The sequence below is a fragment of the Crocodylus siamensis genome, chromosome 5 (genome assembly GCF_052110815.1).
Source record: "Crocodylus siamensis isolate JL-2025a chromosome 5, ASM5211081v1, whole genome shotgun sequence".
NCBI classification, from domain to species: domain Eukaryota; kingdom Metazoa; phylum Chordata; order Crocodylia; family Crocodylidae; genus Crocodylus; species Crocodylus siamensis.
This window is the reverse complement of record NC_143399.1, coordinates 137835160-137850981: the sequence shown is the minus strand read 5'-3', so window position 1 is coordinate 137850981 and position 15822 is coordinate 137835160. Positions and strand designations below refer to the sequence as shown.

Sequence of the window (15822 nt, the reverse complement as noted above, 5' to 3'; positions counted from 1 at the left end):
TTTGCTTCCTTAAAACAGTAAGGCTGTTTCAATGTTTCACTAGACCAGCCAGGGACAAGGAGTCAGTCCAGCTGGGCTGATTTCCCATCCCCCTGCACAAGATCGGGCCGAGGCCAGGGAGTCAGCCCAGCTAGACTGGTTTCCCCAGTGCAATCGTGGCCCTGGAGAAGAAGACACAGCCCAGCTGGGCTGATTTCCTTTCCCCAGCCCCATTTAGCTGGGGATGGGAACTCAGCTCAGCTGGACTGACTTCCCATCCCCAATTCTATGGTCAAAACATTTCAACTAGCCTCGTTTTGTTTCAAGGCTGTTTCAAAGCCCTTTGTTTCATTTCAATTTTGCTGTTTCAACCTTGAAATGAGTCAAAACAGCATTGAAATGAGGGGCGAAATTTCACACAGCCCTGTCATCTAGCTCTTCTCTATAGAACTTAATTAGCTGGGACAGGAAGAAAAAGGTTAGGCCTCCATTACCACTGAAAGCCCTATGAGAATGCTGTGGTTCAAGAAAAACGTCCCTGCTTGCAGCTTTTCAAGAAGACTTGGATTCCTGGAAACAAGTTGATCACGCATCTTCCCTGATCACCCAACAGTGAACTATCCCCAATGAACCAACAATGCTAATATAATTATGAAAGCCCTTTCTGTTTATGAACTCAGAAAAGTGAGCAAGAATACACCCCCACCTATTACCTTAACAAATGCAAGCAGCTTATTGCATCAAATCCCTTTATTTCCTTCATGTTGCCCACAATCACAGTACTGTGCATTAGGACACAGGAACATAGGACAGTAGAGATAGAAAAGGCCTCAGGAGGTCATCCAAGTCCAACCCCCTGGTGAAAGCAGAATCAAACTCGGTTAAACCATCCCAGCCAAATGTCTCTGTCTAACCTGCACTTGAAAATTTCCAGGAATGGAGATTCTACAGCATTGCTAGTTAGCCCATTCCAACGCTTAACAAGTGTTATATTCAGAAGATTCTTCTTTTTCTCCAAACTAAATCTCCTTTACTGCAACTTGAAGCTATTGCTGCTAGTCCTGTCCCCTACAGCCACAGAGAATAGTCTACCTCCACCCTCTTTATAATCATCTTTCAAGTATCTGAAAGCCAGTTATAGCCTCCCCGCCATTTTCTCTTCAGGACTAAATAATCCTAGATCATAAGTCAGGTTTCCTAGGCCTCAAGTCATTTTTTCACTCTCCACAGGAGTTTTATTCTAATCTGTCCACATCTTTCTTAATATCTGGGGCTCAAAACTGGATACAGTACTCCAGGCAAGACCTCCCCAGTGGTGAACAGAAGAATCACTTTCCTTGATTTGAAAAGGGAAACCCTTGTTTATATAACCCAATATACTGTTGTTTTGTTTTTCTTGTTTGTTTCTTGGCATGTTTAATACCCTTCCATACCTAGATGACAACACCCTCATGATGTATTCTCACTATTGATTGCTGAAGTTGAGCAATTCAGCATTTCAAGCTTCCAAAGCATAATCACAATTTATTTTTCCACTGAGCAACTCATGTACAGGTGTTGGCACCAAAGGACAAGAGTAAGCTTAACACGTGACTAGACACAAGGCCTTCCACATCCCAAAATTTTGCAGCCAATGCTAATCACTTCAGGCATTTATATACGTGCTCAAATCATCTCCTGCATCAGCATCCCCACACTGAAAAATGGCAGCAGGGGCACTTTAAGTAAAGCTCAAATGAGCTTTTGTTAAAGTGCCTCCACTGCCATTTTTTAGCAAGGGGACGCTATCACATGACACTGGAGTCTGCTGGAGGGCAGCAATTACCACACTCCAGCAGACTATTAATCAAGTCATAACATAATTACAACATGTTGGAGCAGCCTCTCTGCATGTGTACAGGTGCCCTTCATATCTGCTTCAAAATTCTATCACCCTGTGCCCACTACACCAACTAAAGAATGCTATTTCCTCACTCAAGATTTTCCTTCACTCTATATATTTTCTTTAAAGTTCACTCATCTCATTTTTACTCTTGCACAGCCATCTACTATACAAGCTACTGAAGCTGTACAAATACAAAAGAAACAAGCACCCTATTTCTAAAGCACTCCAGAGAACTTCACTGGTTGCCATCAGAAGTGTGAAGCTGAACTAGAGACCTTGGAAACTGGAACAAAGAGTAAGTTATGTGATGGACTGGAAGAAAAGTTGTGGAAAGTTAAAGCTCCCATGATGTAGACCTAAAATAACCCCACAAGGCAGCTCACTGGGACGTAGCAGCAGGGACTTAGATGTCTACTGTGCATCTTTTGTGGATATAATAATTCTCTGTGCCAAAATCCTACATTAGCAAAAGTAGCCAAAAACACAAGCACATAGTCAATGGCAGTGTTGGAAGCTATAGGTCAACACAAATCCTACCAGTAAAGCTTTCCAACGTAAACATGGTCCCAAACCAGTAATTTCACTAAGTCCTGGGTTATATATGCAAAATTCATGGCACTATAAAACTAGTTAAAAAAAAAAAAAAACCCAAAACTTATTAACCCCAACCTACTTTAAATGAGACATCTAGCCCCAATGTGGATTCAAGAGAGCAAAAATATGAAAAAGTTGCTTTCAATAATTATATTCTTCCATCCAGCTCCAGTGAGCCACGACGCTTTCTTTTTCACTTTGATCTGACAAAAATTACATCTTTGAAAAACATGACTTGTTACCACCTGTAGAGGGAGAAGAATAGTACCAGTAATTACTCAAAAATTACACTCTTTGAAAGGAAATAATCTTAACCTGCTCTTTTTCATTTGCTATTTTACTTATGACTATAGGACAAAAAAAAAGTGACACGGATATTTTTTCCAATCAAATCATTCACATAAACATGCAAGCATACATAAAAGCTTTCTAGCCGATGATCAAGGGTTAGCCTACAAATTTAACAAAACCAAAGACTCATCCATACAGAATAATGTACTCAAGCATCAAATAAATAGCCTCAACTAATATTTAATCACTTGAAAGTATTCAAAAATGTTTCTGTTAAACGGCCAATATGAAAATGGAACATAACATGACTAACACAGACCAGTAAAAAAGTTTTTAAAAAGTCTGCCTTTCAAGAACTAGGAGATTCTTTAAAAGCTTCATTCACATGTTATTGAGGCAGATAAAATCCCTCTGAATTTAACATATATTAAAATATGAGCATAATTTAAAAAAAAAAGAGATACATTTTAGGCTCCATATTTACCTGTTTAATCCAGAACCACTTCTTGTTTCATTTTAAAAAAACCCTTACGTAAACAAAGTCTTAATAAATCCCCTTTATTTTTGGCCCAGCAGTGGGTAATTATTTTGGCTGGAGGGCAACTTAAGTTGTGGTGAGCTCTTAAGGGCCGCAAGGGTAGCCCTGCCCTTTGACAAGTGCCCTACCCTCTGGTCAACTTTTTGGGACTGGAAGTCCTACCCCTGGAACCACTGACGTTTGCCACTGAAAGTCCTTCCTTTTGCCCCAGAAGTACTCCTTCTGATGTGAAGGGCAGGGGGAGGGCGGGGAGATGCCATCTGGGCACCAGAAAAAAAAAAGACAAAAAACAACCAAATGAATCACATACAAAACCTAAACATCTACTATACCGTATTTTAGAGGTGCACAGATACATTGATCTGATAATCGGATCGGCACCAATATAAAGAAAACTGGCTGACAATTTGGCCAATAAATGCCCAAGCGTGCGCGCAGCTGCAGTGAAGCATGCAGGTAGCGAGAAGCATAGCCCAGCAGCTTGAAGAGCTGTGTGCAGATGATGTCTGTTGTGGTGGAAAGGGAGGGGTAGCAGCATGTGCCCCTAGATCTGCACAGGGTGGGTAGGCTGTAGGTTGGAGCCGGGGCTGCACCAGACTATTCTCGGCAGGGCTGTGCTCCAGGCGGGTAGCCCCTGGGAGGGGGGACTATGGCAAAATTTGGGGGGGGGGGCTGCAGCCCCCCCCCATAGCCTCTCTCCCAACATCACCGCCACGTGGCCTAAGCCCAGTCCCCACCGAGGAAAGCCTGACATTGCCCCAGCTCCAGCCAGCAGCCCATCCTGCACACACCCTACCCCCCATGCCCTTCTGGGAACCCACCCCCCCTACAGCCCTCTGAATGAGCCATGGCTCGATCCCACGCCCCACCCAAGCAGCATCTTCCCCTGCCCCTCTCCCTACCTCACTGCAGGAGGCAGTGATTTGCCCCCCACACACACACCCCTTCCCTGCCTCCTCCCATTCCAGCATAAGGGATTTACCAGCTGCATGCAGCTAAATCAGATCAGTATCAGCTGATGTGTCTCTTTAAAAAAATCAGCTATTGGTATCGGCCCCTAAAATCCATCAGTGCACCCCCTACCATATTTTAATTTTATTTCAAAAAAAAATTTCCCCCAATGTGTGTGTTTGCATAATGTACATGGTGCATAATAGATCAAAATAGACATTACTCTTGTATAGTGTGTGGGGGGTAGGGGGATGTAATTGAGGGGGCTTGTGTGCATGCATGTGATGGGGAACCCCATAGCGCATGGCTCCCAAGTCCCCAGCCCCACATGGCTGCAGCATGCAAAGCCAACCTGGCCCAGCCCAGCCCCACAGTATGCAGCTCCTGCACTCCTACCCAAGTCCCTGGCTTGATGTGGTGGCAGCATGCAGGGAAGGCCCCACCCGGCCCCTTAGCATGCCGCTTCCCATGCTCCCACCCAAGTCCCTGGCTGCACACTTCCTGGCCCCACAGCACACGACTCCCTGTGCTCTCAGCTCTGTTCCCCTCCTACAGAAGTCCCTGACCCTGGCCCAGTGGAGTCCTTACCTGAATTTCCACTCTTGCAGACAGGGAGGGATGGGAAACAGCTACAGGGCTGTCAGGCAAAAGCCTCTGCCAGGCAGAAGTTTGTCTCTGATGCCCCCCTACCTGGGGGTTAGGGACAGGTCAGACCAGGTTGGGGTGGGGGTTGGTTGCTTAGCAACCAGAGCCAGCACCTCCTACATGGAGGCACCACCTTTCATAGGGGCAGCCAAGGTCCTGGGCCAGTGATAACTGTCTTTTGGCTTCTGGAAGGTCTCTGTGGGCCATATGGAATCACATAGTGTGTCAAATCTGGCCCATGGGCCATATTTTGCCCACCCCTGCTTTAGACCTTTTCTAAATACATTTTGAAAGACCTTTCTAAATACCTTTTCTAAATACAGAAATTAAGTAGGATGAATTCAAAAGGTAAGAGACTGAAAACGTTACACACTGGAGCAGTGGTCACCAACCAGTCAATCTCGATTGACTGGTCAATCATGGGCTTCAACAGTAGATCTCAGTCCGTCAGAACCTCCATAAATTGGGAGCACCAGGACGCATGTGGCTGGGCTAAGCCACACCCCCTGCCACCCAGGCTGGGCAGGGTGAGTGACGTCAGAGAGGCTTGTCTGGAAAGGACGGGGGCAAGCAGGGGCATGGTAGATCCTGGGATGCCAAAAAGTGATCTTAACCATTAAAAGGCTGGAGACCACTGCACTAGAGAATCTTACGAGAGTTTCCCAATGGTGCTATTCCTGGGTCTGCTGAACCGAAGGTGATACTACAATGGGATTCTTAGTTTATAAAAGATTCTTTGGCTCCTTTACCAAAGCAAAAAACACAATTCCATGATGCATGCATACCAATTTTGTTTAGTAGAAACATAAGCTATACCTCTCAGGGGGCAGATACAATCCATGACTTTTATGTTCTAGTTCTGAAGCATCAAACATACAGCCCACAGTTATCCGGAGTTCTCCCAACTCTATCCAGAAGTTGGGAGGCATGGCCAGGGGTAAGTGAAGTGATCTGCTGCACAATCTGGGGCCCTTGGGCCCTGGTGGATGTGGCAATCAGCAGCAGGAGGGCAAGTGAGGACTGATGCAGGTTTTGATCATCCTCCAGCTGTTTTGGCTGTCTGAACTGCCATGGCCCTACCTTCTTCACTGTACCTGCCACTGCCTTGTGCTGGAGAAGCCACCACTGCATGCCCAGGTCAGAACTGGAGCCACTTATGCCACCATTGCTGCATGCCCTGTTCCCTGTGCCAGAGTCAGGGGTTCCAGAGCTGCCACTGCCACCGTATGACCCAGGTGGATCCAAACCACAAGGAACCCAAAGTCTAGCTCCGGCCCAGGGCACAAAGTGAGTTTAACACCCCTGTTCTAGTTAATTAATAATATTCCTGTCATTTAGCAATGTCTGCACTTGTAAACATTTTAAAAGCAAAGGGCCCAGATAATACTAAGAGTTTAAAAACAAAATGCAATTATAAGATGCACACACATGCTTATGCACTCTCATCCTAGCATAAAAGCTGTGTAATTTGGTACAAGCCACCTAATGCACTACTTAATTCAAGCTATAATTTACTTGTGGGACAGCAGGAAATAGAACACTTGTGCACAAAAATCAGTGCAAAGAAGCCAGTTCTCTTGCGTTAATGTAGCGGTAAATTTCTGTTTTGCTATAAAAAGTTACGAAATACAGACTGACCCACTAGCACCAATTTTATATATACAAACTTGTAAAAATACCATAAAAAACCCAACATTGTAGATTTTGTTTAAAATAATAATGACAATGAATAGTTCTGGGCTCCTTTCTGATCCAACGTTAGAAGGTAAAATAGTAAGAATATTAATTTTTAAAACATTTGGAAATTTTTTGCTGGCAACACAAAAAAAACCCCTCTGTGACACTAAAAACTTTGCTCAGTTTTCAGATTATAAGTATTTGGCACCAAAAAGGAAAGTCCTGTTTTTGAGTAAGGTGTGTTTATTCCATATTTCATTTTGGCGTGCTACACTGATCAAATTGAAGAGTAATCAAACAAAGATCGCTCTCTCTCTCTCTCTTTTTTAACATTACATATCAATTTGACTATACAAGATACTCATCTATTGATCTTTAAGTATTAAAGTTCTTCAAATACCCTGTATACAAGAGAAATACCTGAGTCAACACCGAATATGCAAGATGGACAAGCTGTTCCTTGTATCTTAACTTTCAAACAAAATCTGAAAAACACTACTGCAGTCCTTTAGAATATAGGACATCACATATCACCTGCAGTTAAGGTACATAGATACAATCCAGTGTTTGAAGGAAGTATCTAAACACGTACTGTATTTACTTGAACAAGACAACCATGAATATAAGACAAGCTCCCAATAAGTAGGTTCTATACACAGAAGAATTAGAAATTTGTTATAATTTTCCAGTTATATAATCTAATTATTGGAGATTTGTTTTGAATTTGCCACCCTCCCATCCCTACAGCAGGAAAAATACATCTGGGGCAGGAGTAGGCAACATTTTTGGGCAGTGCCAAAAACACCCACAACATCAACTTGTAATATGTTGGTATGCCAGAGACTGGCAGGGGAGCTGCAAGGGACCTGATCCTTGCGGCAGCACAGCCCCTTCTCTGCAGGTGGCAGGGAGGCTGAAAGCAGCTGCACTAGGGTCCACAGAGCCCCAGCCCAGCTCCTTGCCAGAGGCGGGTGACAGCGAAGGGGCCAGCGATGTACTGCCACAACAAGGGCAGCTGCCTCCTTGCAGCTGCCCTCCCAACCACCCCAAGGCATGTGCAAAGCAAAATGCCTTTGCATGCCATATTCTACCACCAACGACAGGGGTTGCCTACCCCTGATCTGCCCTCTATCCCTTGCCCCGTCTCCCCCAGCTTCCTCCCCCTACAGTCCCTTCCCCCTACTTCTTAGTGTCAGACCCTGCTCTCCTTGAGCACATGGAAGGGAGGGGGATATTTGAAAAACACTGACCTCAAAATAAACATACCTGTAGTAATTTGTATACAGGCAAAATTACGGGCACCCAAAGACTTAGAGTTCATCCAGAATTGGTGAATCTTACCTTTTTGGAAACTGCTGCAAGTTTTATCACAGTTACGCCAGAAACACACTTATAAGCAGCACTTTTGAACCTACTTGTATATAGTACAGACTATGCATGATATTAATCCAAGGCCAAAAGGCTCATGATTTACCATACAGGTCATTGGCCTGGGCCAGAGCAGAGTCAACATTGTTTCAAGCCACACTGACCTTACAACTCAGCACTGCTCAGTATGTGTGTGTAATCCAGATACTTTCTCCCCCCTACACAAAGGATCCATGTGCTAATCAGACTCTCACTCATAACTGGAATCAGGTGTTATTGTCACGAGTCCTGAGATCCTCCAAAAATTTGTATGCAGATGAGACACAAGACAACCTGGTCCAGTTCTACCTCATGGAAGACAGGGACACACTAATCATATGTGACTGGCTGAGAGAAGGGGCAAAAGGGATTCTGGCTGAACTGTTAGGGGCCCCATTTGGTAATGTTCACCAGACATTTAAGACTGGTGAAGAAACAGGAATCATTGGAAATGGGAATGAAAAGGTACAGCTCAGCTGTGGGAATGAAGAGGCAGTTTAAATGTATTCAATCTAGTGGCTCACCATGACTTGAAAGAGTTGGCACTGAGGGAGACTGCGCACAATAGACACTACCATGCATCTTAATTTTATTTCAGATGGGCAACACTAGCCTATCCTTGTGGTAGGTTCCTATCAGTATGTTCGCTCAATATGGACCATGTGTTTTATAGTCATGTTCAATGTTGGCTGCATTTAAATCAGCATCACCATTGGTTGTTATTACTGAGCACATGGTGGTCTGGGCCTCAGTTTAGTGACAGGCAGTGTATTTAATGAGGTTTCCTTGAACACGAGTATAAGGCAAGAGCCCCTGCCTTCATCCAGTCCCAACTGGGGGGAAAAAAACTTGTAAAATGTACTGTAACTAACCAATTGGGAATTCAGATATAGCTCAGGACTTGCATGAAACCTGGGTTCAGTACCTGATTCAGAGTAGTAGAGACTTCAGCTCACAGGTCTAAAGAGCCACATTCCTTACACAGCACCTTCAATCGTATAGCTCGCATATACACACATTTAGAAGTCCTGAGAAAGCTAATAACACTTTATTTAGTGTACAAATATTTCTAGTGTTATTTTAACACATGGAGCAGGGAGGAGGAAGATCACTGCCTCCTCTCCCCATTTTCCATGAAACAACTTCCCATGATGCCGACCCATGAAACAACTGTTGCACTGATTCACTTGTATTTTAAACAAAACTGGTTCACACAGTTGTACGCTAAAAGCAACTTACTTGGATATTTAAACTTGAATCTTACTCATTAAGAAAGATTTTTACATACAACTCTATATAATCACAATATAAACCTCTTTCCGTCGTCCAAAAAATCATTTACCGCAAAACAATTCCATGATTTAAAAAAAATAAATAAATCCCCATACCCCCAGCATTAACCCACAAGAAAAAGAAAGAAAGAGATAACTGAATCTATTGCTGCTGTTTTTGTTTTTTATCCTCTCCTGAGGGAAATTAATCAATCTATATACAGCACCCTTCACAGATTTTGGAGCAGAGCACCAGCAAGTGCTTTTTGGACAGATGACTATGGACACAAAGAGCTTTCTTCTCTTTCCAGTTCAAGGTCATTATAAACTATTATGAACAGGAGTTGAAAAATAAAATCACCCAAGGCAAAAAGAGATTTTTGCATGGCCAATTGGGCTGTCTGAGCCCAGAAAACTAAAATGCCTCCTTCCTTCTCTGGAAGGGAAGTTGAGCGGACATGAACAGAACAGTCCAGGTGTTCAAAGTTCTCTCTCTGGAGGGACTAGAAAAACAGAACAAATGACACCACTATATTTTTTAAGTTATGTTATAAGTACGGAGACAGGAACCAATGAAGGCCTAGAGAACAGAAGAGAAGACTCAAAAAGAACAGGAATGTGTATTACTGCTCCTTGAAGAGGAAGGGAATAGGGACAAAGGACCACTGGCTTACTGCTTAACTACAAGACTCTTTCCTATAAGCCAAGCACATCAGCTTATAGTCCTGAGGTTAAAAATCATGACAAAGCTTACTCCGAATTGAAAAAAATACCACCTCCCACGAAAAGGAACTACCTTTGCCTTGTTTGTTACACTAATTCCCAAAGGCAGTTTCAGGATATGTCTACACATGTGCTCCAATATGCATTAGCCTATTTTACAGCGTATTAACTAACTAGCACATTTTTCAGTGACATTCTAATGTGCATTAAAATAGGCTAACATCCATTGAGCATCACTTAAAATCCATGTTCTTTAGTTAATAAGCATTAAGATATGCTAATGCAGTTTCCTAGTACCTCACAATGGAGGTACTAGGATTTAATGTGCATTAATGTACATGTAGATGCACCCTTAGATATCCTTATTATGAGTGCTACATGAGAATTTAAGTAGAATAGCATAGCAACCTGGGAAAGCAGCAGCAGAAACAAAGACAGCAGCAACAAAGGAATCCCAGAAAGAAGAAGAATTGACGACAGCATTAAAGTTAACTTATTAAAAGCTAGGACTAACTTATAGAATCATAAATATGCACCCCTGGAAGGGACCTTAAGAGGCCATCGATTCCATCTGAGGCAGGTTTCAAATATACGACTAAGACCATCTACCGAGATAGAGGTTGTTTCAGTTGCTCTATTCTACCCCTTCCCAAAAAAGGAGATTATTCCAATACTTCACTACCCTTAGTATAAAAAAAAGGACACTGCATTTTTCCCTGGACAATTTGCACCTATTTTTGTCCCAGAACAGAAATATACTGGGATTGGCATTTACACACAACTCTTCCCATCAGAATTTAGTGAGCAGACCAATACACTGCCATTTTTCTGCCACTGATTCAAATGACAATCCCAGGAGCATTTAGTGTTGTCCCAGGTTAAACTGTTAGTATTTATCCTGTGAAACTTAACAATTTATAAAATGGGGGACAAAGAACATGCACATCTGAATGACGCAAGAAAAGCAACCAACTCCATCATTTTGCAAGTGCTAAGCATCAGCAGAGTGTGTATACCATGTACAAAAGCTGGCAACAACAGCACCGCAAGTTCAGAAACATTTTATATAGGAACAAAGAATAATCTGCAGCCAAAAATGATTTGGACTATAAGCCTAAAAGCAAGTAGCACATATATTAATTTTAAATTGCATGTAAACACAAACTAATACAGTGCCAGAAACACCAATATCAACCCTGAAAAAAAGTCCCAGGCACTCAATAAAACTCCTCACTTTAAATAATTAAGTATCACCAACTAAGGAATTAGGTGAACTTAATGTATGGATTAATTAAGTGGGCTATTTGCAATTTGCTGTATGGCAAGGAAAAATATATCCCTTTTTTGTTAGAAATTATGTTGTGTCCTTGGTCTCTTCCACGGGAGAGCATTTATTGAATGGACGGGGGAAAATGCCTTCAGGAAACAGAAATGCTCAGAAGAAAATAATAGAGAGTTTGAGAATAAAAAACAATAGAGCTGATGGGGCCAAAGGAAGAACTCGCTTGGAGGTGTTATAAGGGCCATCTGTAAGATGGCCAGGGTCTTTGGATTTTTCCTAGGCTACAGAAGGATGCAAGTAGCCAGGAAAAGGATCCAAGTAGCCAAGACTAGCAGAAATCAGCAGGGAGGCTGATTTTTGGAGATATTGGCAGGACTTCCCACTGGCTACCACCTAGCCTCCTGGCAGCCTAAGAAACTCTTCTTTTTGTTCCATCTTAAAACACTATGGTCAGTTTACTCATATGATTCTTTTCTCCTATATAAACAAATCCTTTTGATGTCTGTCTCTTTACTGAGTGCTTGTGGTGAAGAGTCATTTCTGGGTGAGTGATATTCCAGGAAAACCCATTCTATGGGAAGGGGGGGGTCTAAAAATGTATTTCACAACCCAAGGAGAAGCAACCTAGAGCTGGCAGAGATTCCACTGCTGCAGCTGTGAAGTCCCGTATAACAGCAGTGAAGGTGAGGCCACAGAGATACAGAGTTATCCCAGGTCAAACCTTAGTCTGTTTGTTGGGACAAGCAGCAGGACAGCAAGGAGAAACTCTGGGCTCTAGGGATACCCTAGGGACAGGATGTGACAGAGACAAAATTAAGTTATCCACAGATGTTTCCACAAAGGGTATTGGTATAACCAGAAGTAATGGATTTACAGCTGCTTAACAACAGTATGCCGATGCTTTTGGGGAAAACCATGCATAAAGTTTTTAGCTGAAGAGTGATTCCCCTACCCCACCCCCTGCAAAAAAAAAAGCCTCACATACACACAACCAGCCTGTGCATCTTTTCATGGCACTGCATTATGCAGGACAGATGTACCCTAATTTGCACCGATTAGGACATCTGCTAGATTTCTGAAGTTTCATCCTTTGACAGCAGTGGCAACATATAGGGGGTGCACAGGGGTGCATGGGAACCCCAAGAGGGCTGGTGCACTCCCTGACCAGCTGCACTCCCCACTCCGGTGATGGCCAGGCAGGAGCACCGGTGCCCCCTCTTTGAGTGCTGGCTGGGGAGTGGGAGCGCCAGATGAAGCATCATGGCCACTTCTCAGTCAGTGAGTTTTGCCGCAGGGGGGACCGCTTTCCCCCCCTCCCCCCCAGTCACTGACTGGTTACCATGGGAGCATGTGCCCCCCGCCCCCCCCAACTAAGGTGGTACCAGTCGCCCAAGTTTGACATCATACCTGGATAGTTTGTTTGATGTAGATTCCTACGATACAAGTTTAAAACTTTGATTTTAGTCAACTAATTAAAAGAAAAATTAAATGGTACTCTATTTGTAGAGGTTTTATTTCAAAGTAAACATATATACATTATCTGCAACTGTATACCCAGATTATCATACTATAATAAAAAAATTGAGGGTCATTATATTTAAACTTTTAAAAAACTTATCCTAGAAAGTGCATGTCTAAAAACACAGAAAGTAAGAATGCATACACCTGAAAAATAATAGGGACACCAAAGAAGCTCTTACCTCTCTGACTTCATGCATTTGACCAGACTGCTGGCTCTTGGCTCTTCGGGCTGCTGCTGGCGATTTGTGGTGTGTAATGGTGACAACCGTAGGCCCACTTTGACTCAGATGTTTTTGACTACTAGGAGATGCAGAATTAGTTGTTCCATGAGGAAGCAAAGAGAAGCTTCTGTTTCGTGAGGAATTACTCTAGAACAAACAGGATATTTATTCATTTTAATACACACACCAACATCATATGCAATTTAATTTAGTACTTTAGAAGAAAGAGCGTATATATTTTTTATCATAAAACTGAACCCGGAGGTTCAAAGGCACTCTGGCCTTGCTAATGAAAGTAATATATATGAAAAAGCCTGCTACGTGCTTTATCATTTGGGATGTCCAAGGCATGGTCCCCAGTTCCAATGCATGAACATGGTCCCCAGTTCAAGTCCACTGCTATATTTAATATCCTATAGGCATCCTTGTAATCAAACACTGTTTAAAAGATGACTACTAACCTACTTCATAAGAACAAAAAGTATTCCAATGATACTAATAAAGGATTTTTTTTTTTAAATAAAAAAAGACACTGACCTGTAATTCATAAGACATGCTTGCTGAATTACTGTATTTGCTCAGTTGTAAAACAAGGCTTTTCCCCAACATTTAACATGGGGGGGAAGGCAAGGGGAAGCCCCTTGTCTTAGAATCAAGTACTGTGGTGGTGGAGGGGCAGGCAACTGCTGTGACTCAGGCTCCAGCCCCTATCTAGGGTCAGTGCCATAGCCACAGCTGCCTGCCCCATCCCTCTGCTCCCCTCCCTGCCCTTCTCCCTCCCCTGCTCCACACCAGCAGTGTCCTTGCATGCTGCAGCCTGGGGCACTGTGCATGACCCCAGTCCTGTAGCAGTGGTGGACAGCTCGCATGGCTGCAACAGATGCTGGGGCGGAGTTGTGCTCAATGCCCCAGGTTGCAGTGTAAATTGAGCCTGCCAGCACAAAGCAAGGGAAAGGGAACAAGGGGGGAGAAGAGGGGGCAAGCTACTTTGACCTCCCCATTCCACCTGCCCTTCTGCAGCAGTGTGGGGGGGGAGGATGAATTAAAGATGACCCTCCAATAATTAGACTCTATAAATAGAAAATTATAACAATATTTATAAATTCTCCATGTATATAAATTGAATTAGTAGGGGGTCATTTTAGATGCAAGTAGATACAGTAATATTATTAACAGGAAATTAATTAATGTTACTGCCTTCATGGGATTACTTTCTGAAGTAGTTTGGCACTTCACTTATAAAATTCTCAGAGCGGCAATAAACATTTTAAGTTTTCCTGGAAACCAAAGTAGGAATAGGTTTTAAAAACATTAAGAGATTGTTCTTTTAGAATGTGAACCAGAAGGGAAGGACAGAAGAGAGAGAAAGTGTCCAAAACATGATCTATCATCCATTCATGATCTATTAAAAGTCTCCTCACTACCACAACTGCAACATAAGATTTCCACTATTCCCACTTCTGATCATTTAAGAGTCTTGCTATTCCAGCTTCATTCAAAGGTATTTTATATTACAGAAGGCCTTAAGTACTTCAATTTTCAGCTTAGCATGGATATGACCATTAGAGATATTTGTCATGACATATATCAGAGTTGCATGCACACAAATAAAGCTGTAGTAGGGTTGGAGTATTATAGCCATGATGGTTCAGGAAAGTGTCTAAGAAGCAAATAGTTTTTGTGATAGCTGTTATTGGACCAACTGTATAGTTGGAAGAGCTGCTGGACAAGCTTTTGGGCATCAAGTGCCTTTCCTCAGAAAGGATACCTGATGCCCAAAAACTTGCCCAGTTATACAGCTGGTCCAATAAAAGCCATCACAAAAATCCTCGTCTCTCATAAACAGGTTATCATGAGATGGCCCATCAGCACGTAATTCTACTTTCAGGTGGTTTTGATTTAAACCAAATCAATTTAAATCATTATTTAAATCACTGCTCAGGAAGCCTCAAATTTAATCACTGTTTTCTATAAAAAATGAATTCTTGTTGTTAGATATCCTTTATTCATTTAAGTTCTTGAAACTGCACTTGTGTGTACACAAGCTTGCAGAGAGACAGTAGGGCTGATGGGTGGGTAATTAGGTCTGTTACCTTTCGTTTCCATATACTGCTGTTAACAAAGATATTTATCTCTAGAGACAAACTTTCCCTATGCCTGAAGAAAGGTGTTTGTGCCCAAAAGCTTTCAAAGAACAATTTTTCCAACTATTTAGTTGGTCTAATAAAAGAAATCACATTTATTCAAAGAACCTTATCTGCCTATGATCTCTGGAGATACAAATCCACAGTCTGAGAACTTAAACTAAGCATCACAGAGATACTTAATGGGATCTTCTAGATCAGTGTTTCTCAACCTTTTTGGTACCAGGACCCATGGCCAGTCCCAACCCAGTACCCCTCACTCCCAATCTGCTGCCCCCTGCACCCAGCCTCCCAGTGTGCAAGGGAGGGGGGGCAGAAGCCCCCAAGCAGTCCCTTGCAGGCTGAAACTTTTAGAGCCTGCCAGGGAAAAGCCATGGCTTTTCTTTAAAGGAGAATCTATTTTTTGTCTCTAATCCTTTCATATATTCTTGTGACCCACTTCTGGGTCACAACTTACAGGTTGAGAAACCCTGTTCTATATTGAGTGCTGAGTCCCATTGGGTCAAGTGGTTTTCTTTAATCTTTACTAATATACAGGGAAGCCTCTGGGAACCCCATAAGATTCAGCCCCTAATATAGTCCATGGCTTGTTGTGACGCTCCTAAAAAGGTTACATTAATACATCACCTCAAATAGTATACAATTACAAGACATAATTCCTATTCCATGATGATATCTTTGAGCTATAAACCA

General features: G+C 42.7%; 1 protein-coding gene across 1 annotated transcript in view; it reads right to left on the bottom strand.

Moving 5' to 3' along the window:
- The window catches only part of OSBPL10 (oxysterol binding protein like 10), a 205437-nt gene that overhangs the window by 111918 nt on the left and 77697 nt on the right, over positions 1–15822 (bottom strand). Inside the window, exon 4 of the mRNA XM_090046463.1 lies at positions 12944–13132. Coding sequence (XP_089902589.1) covers positions 12944–13132 — 189 coding nt within the window. The remainder of the gene's footprint in view (positions 1–12943; positions 13133–15822) is intronic.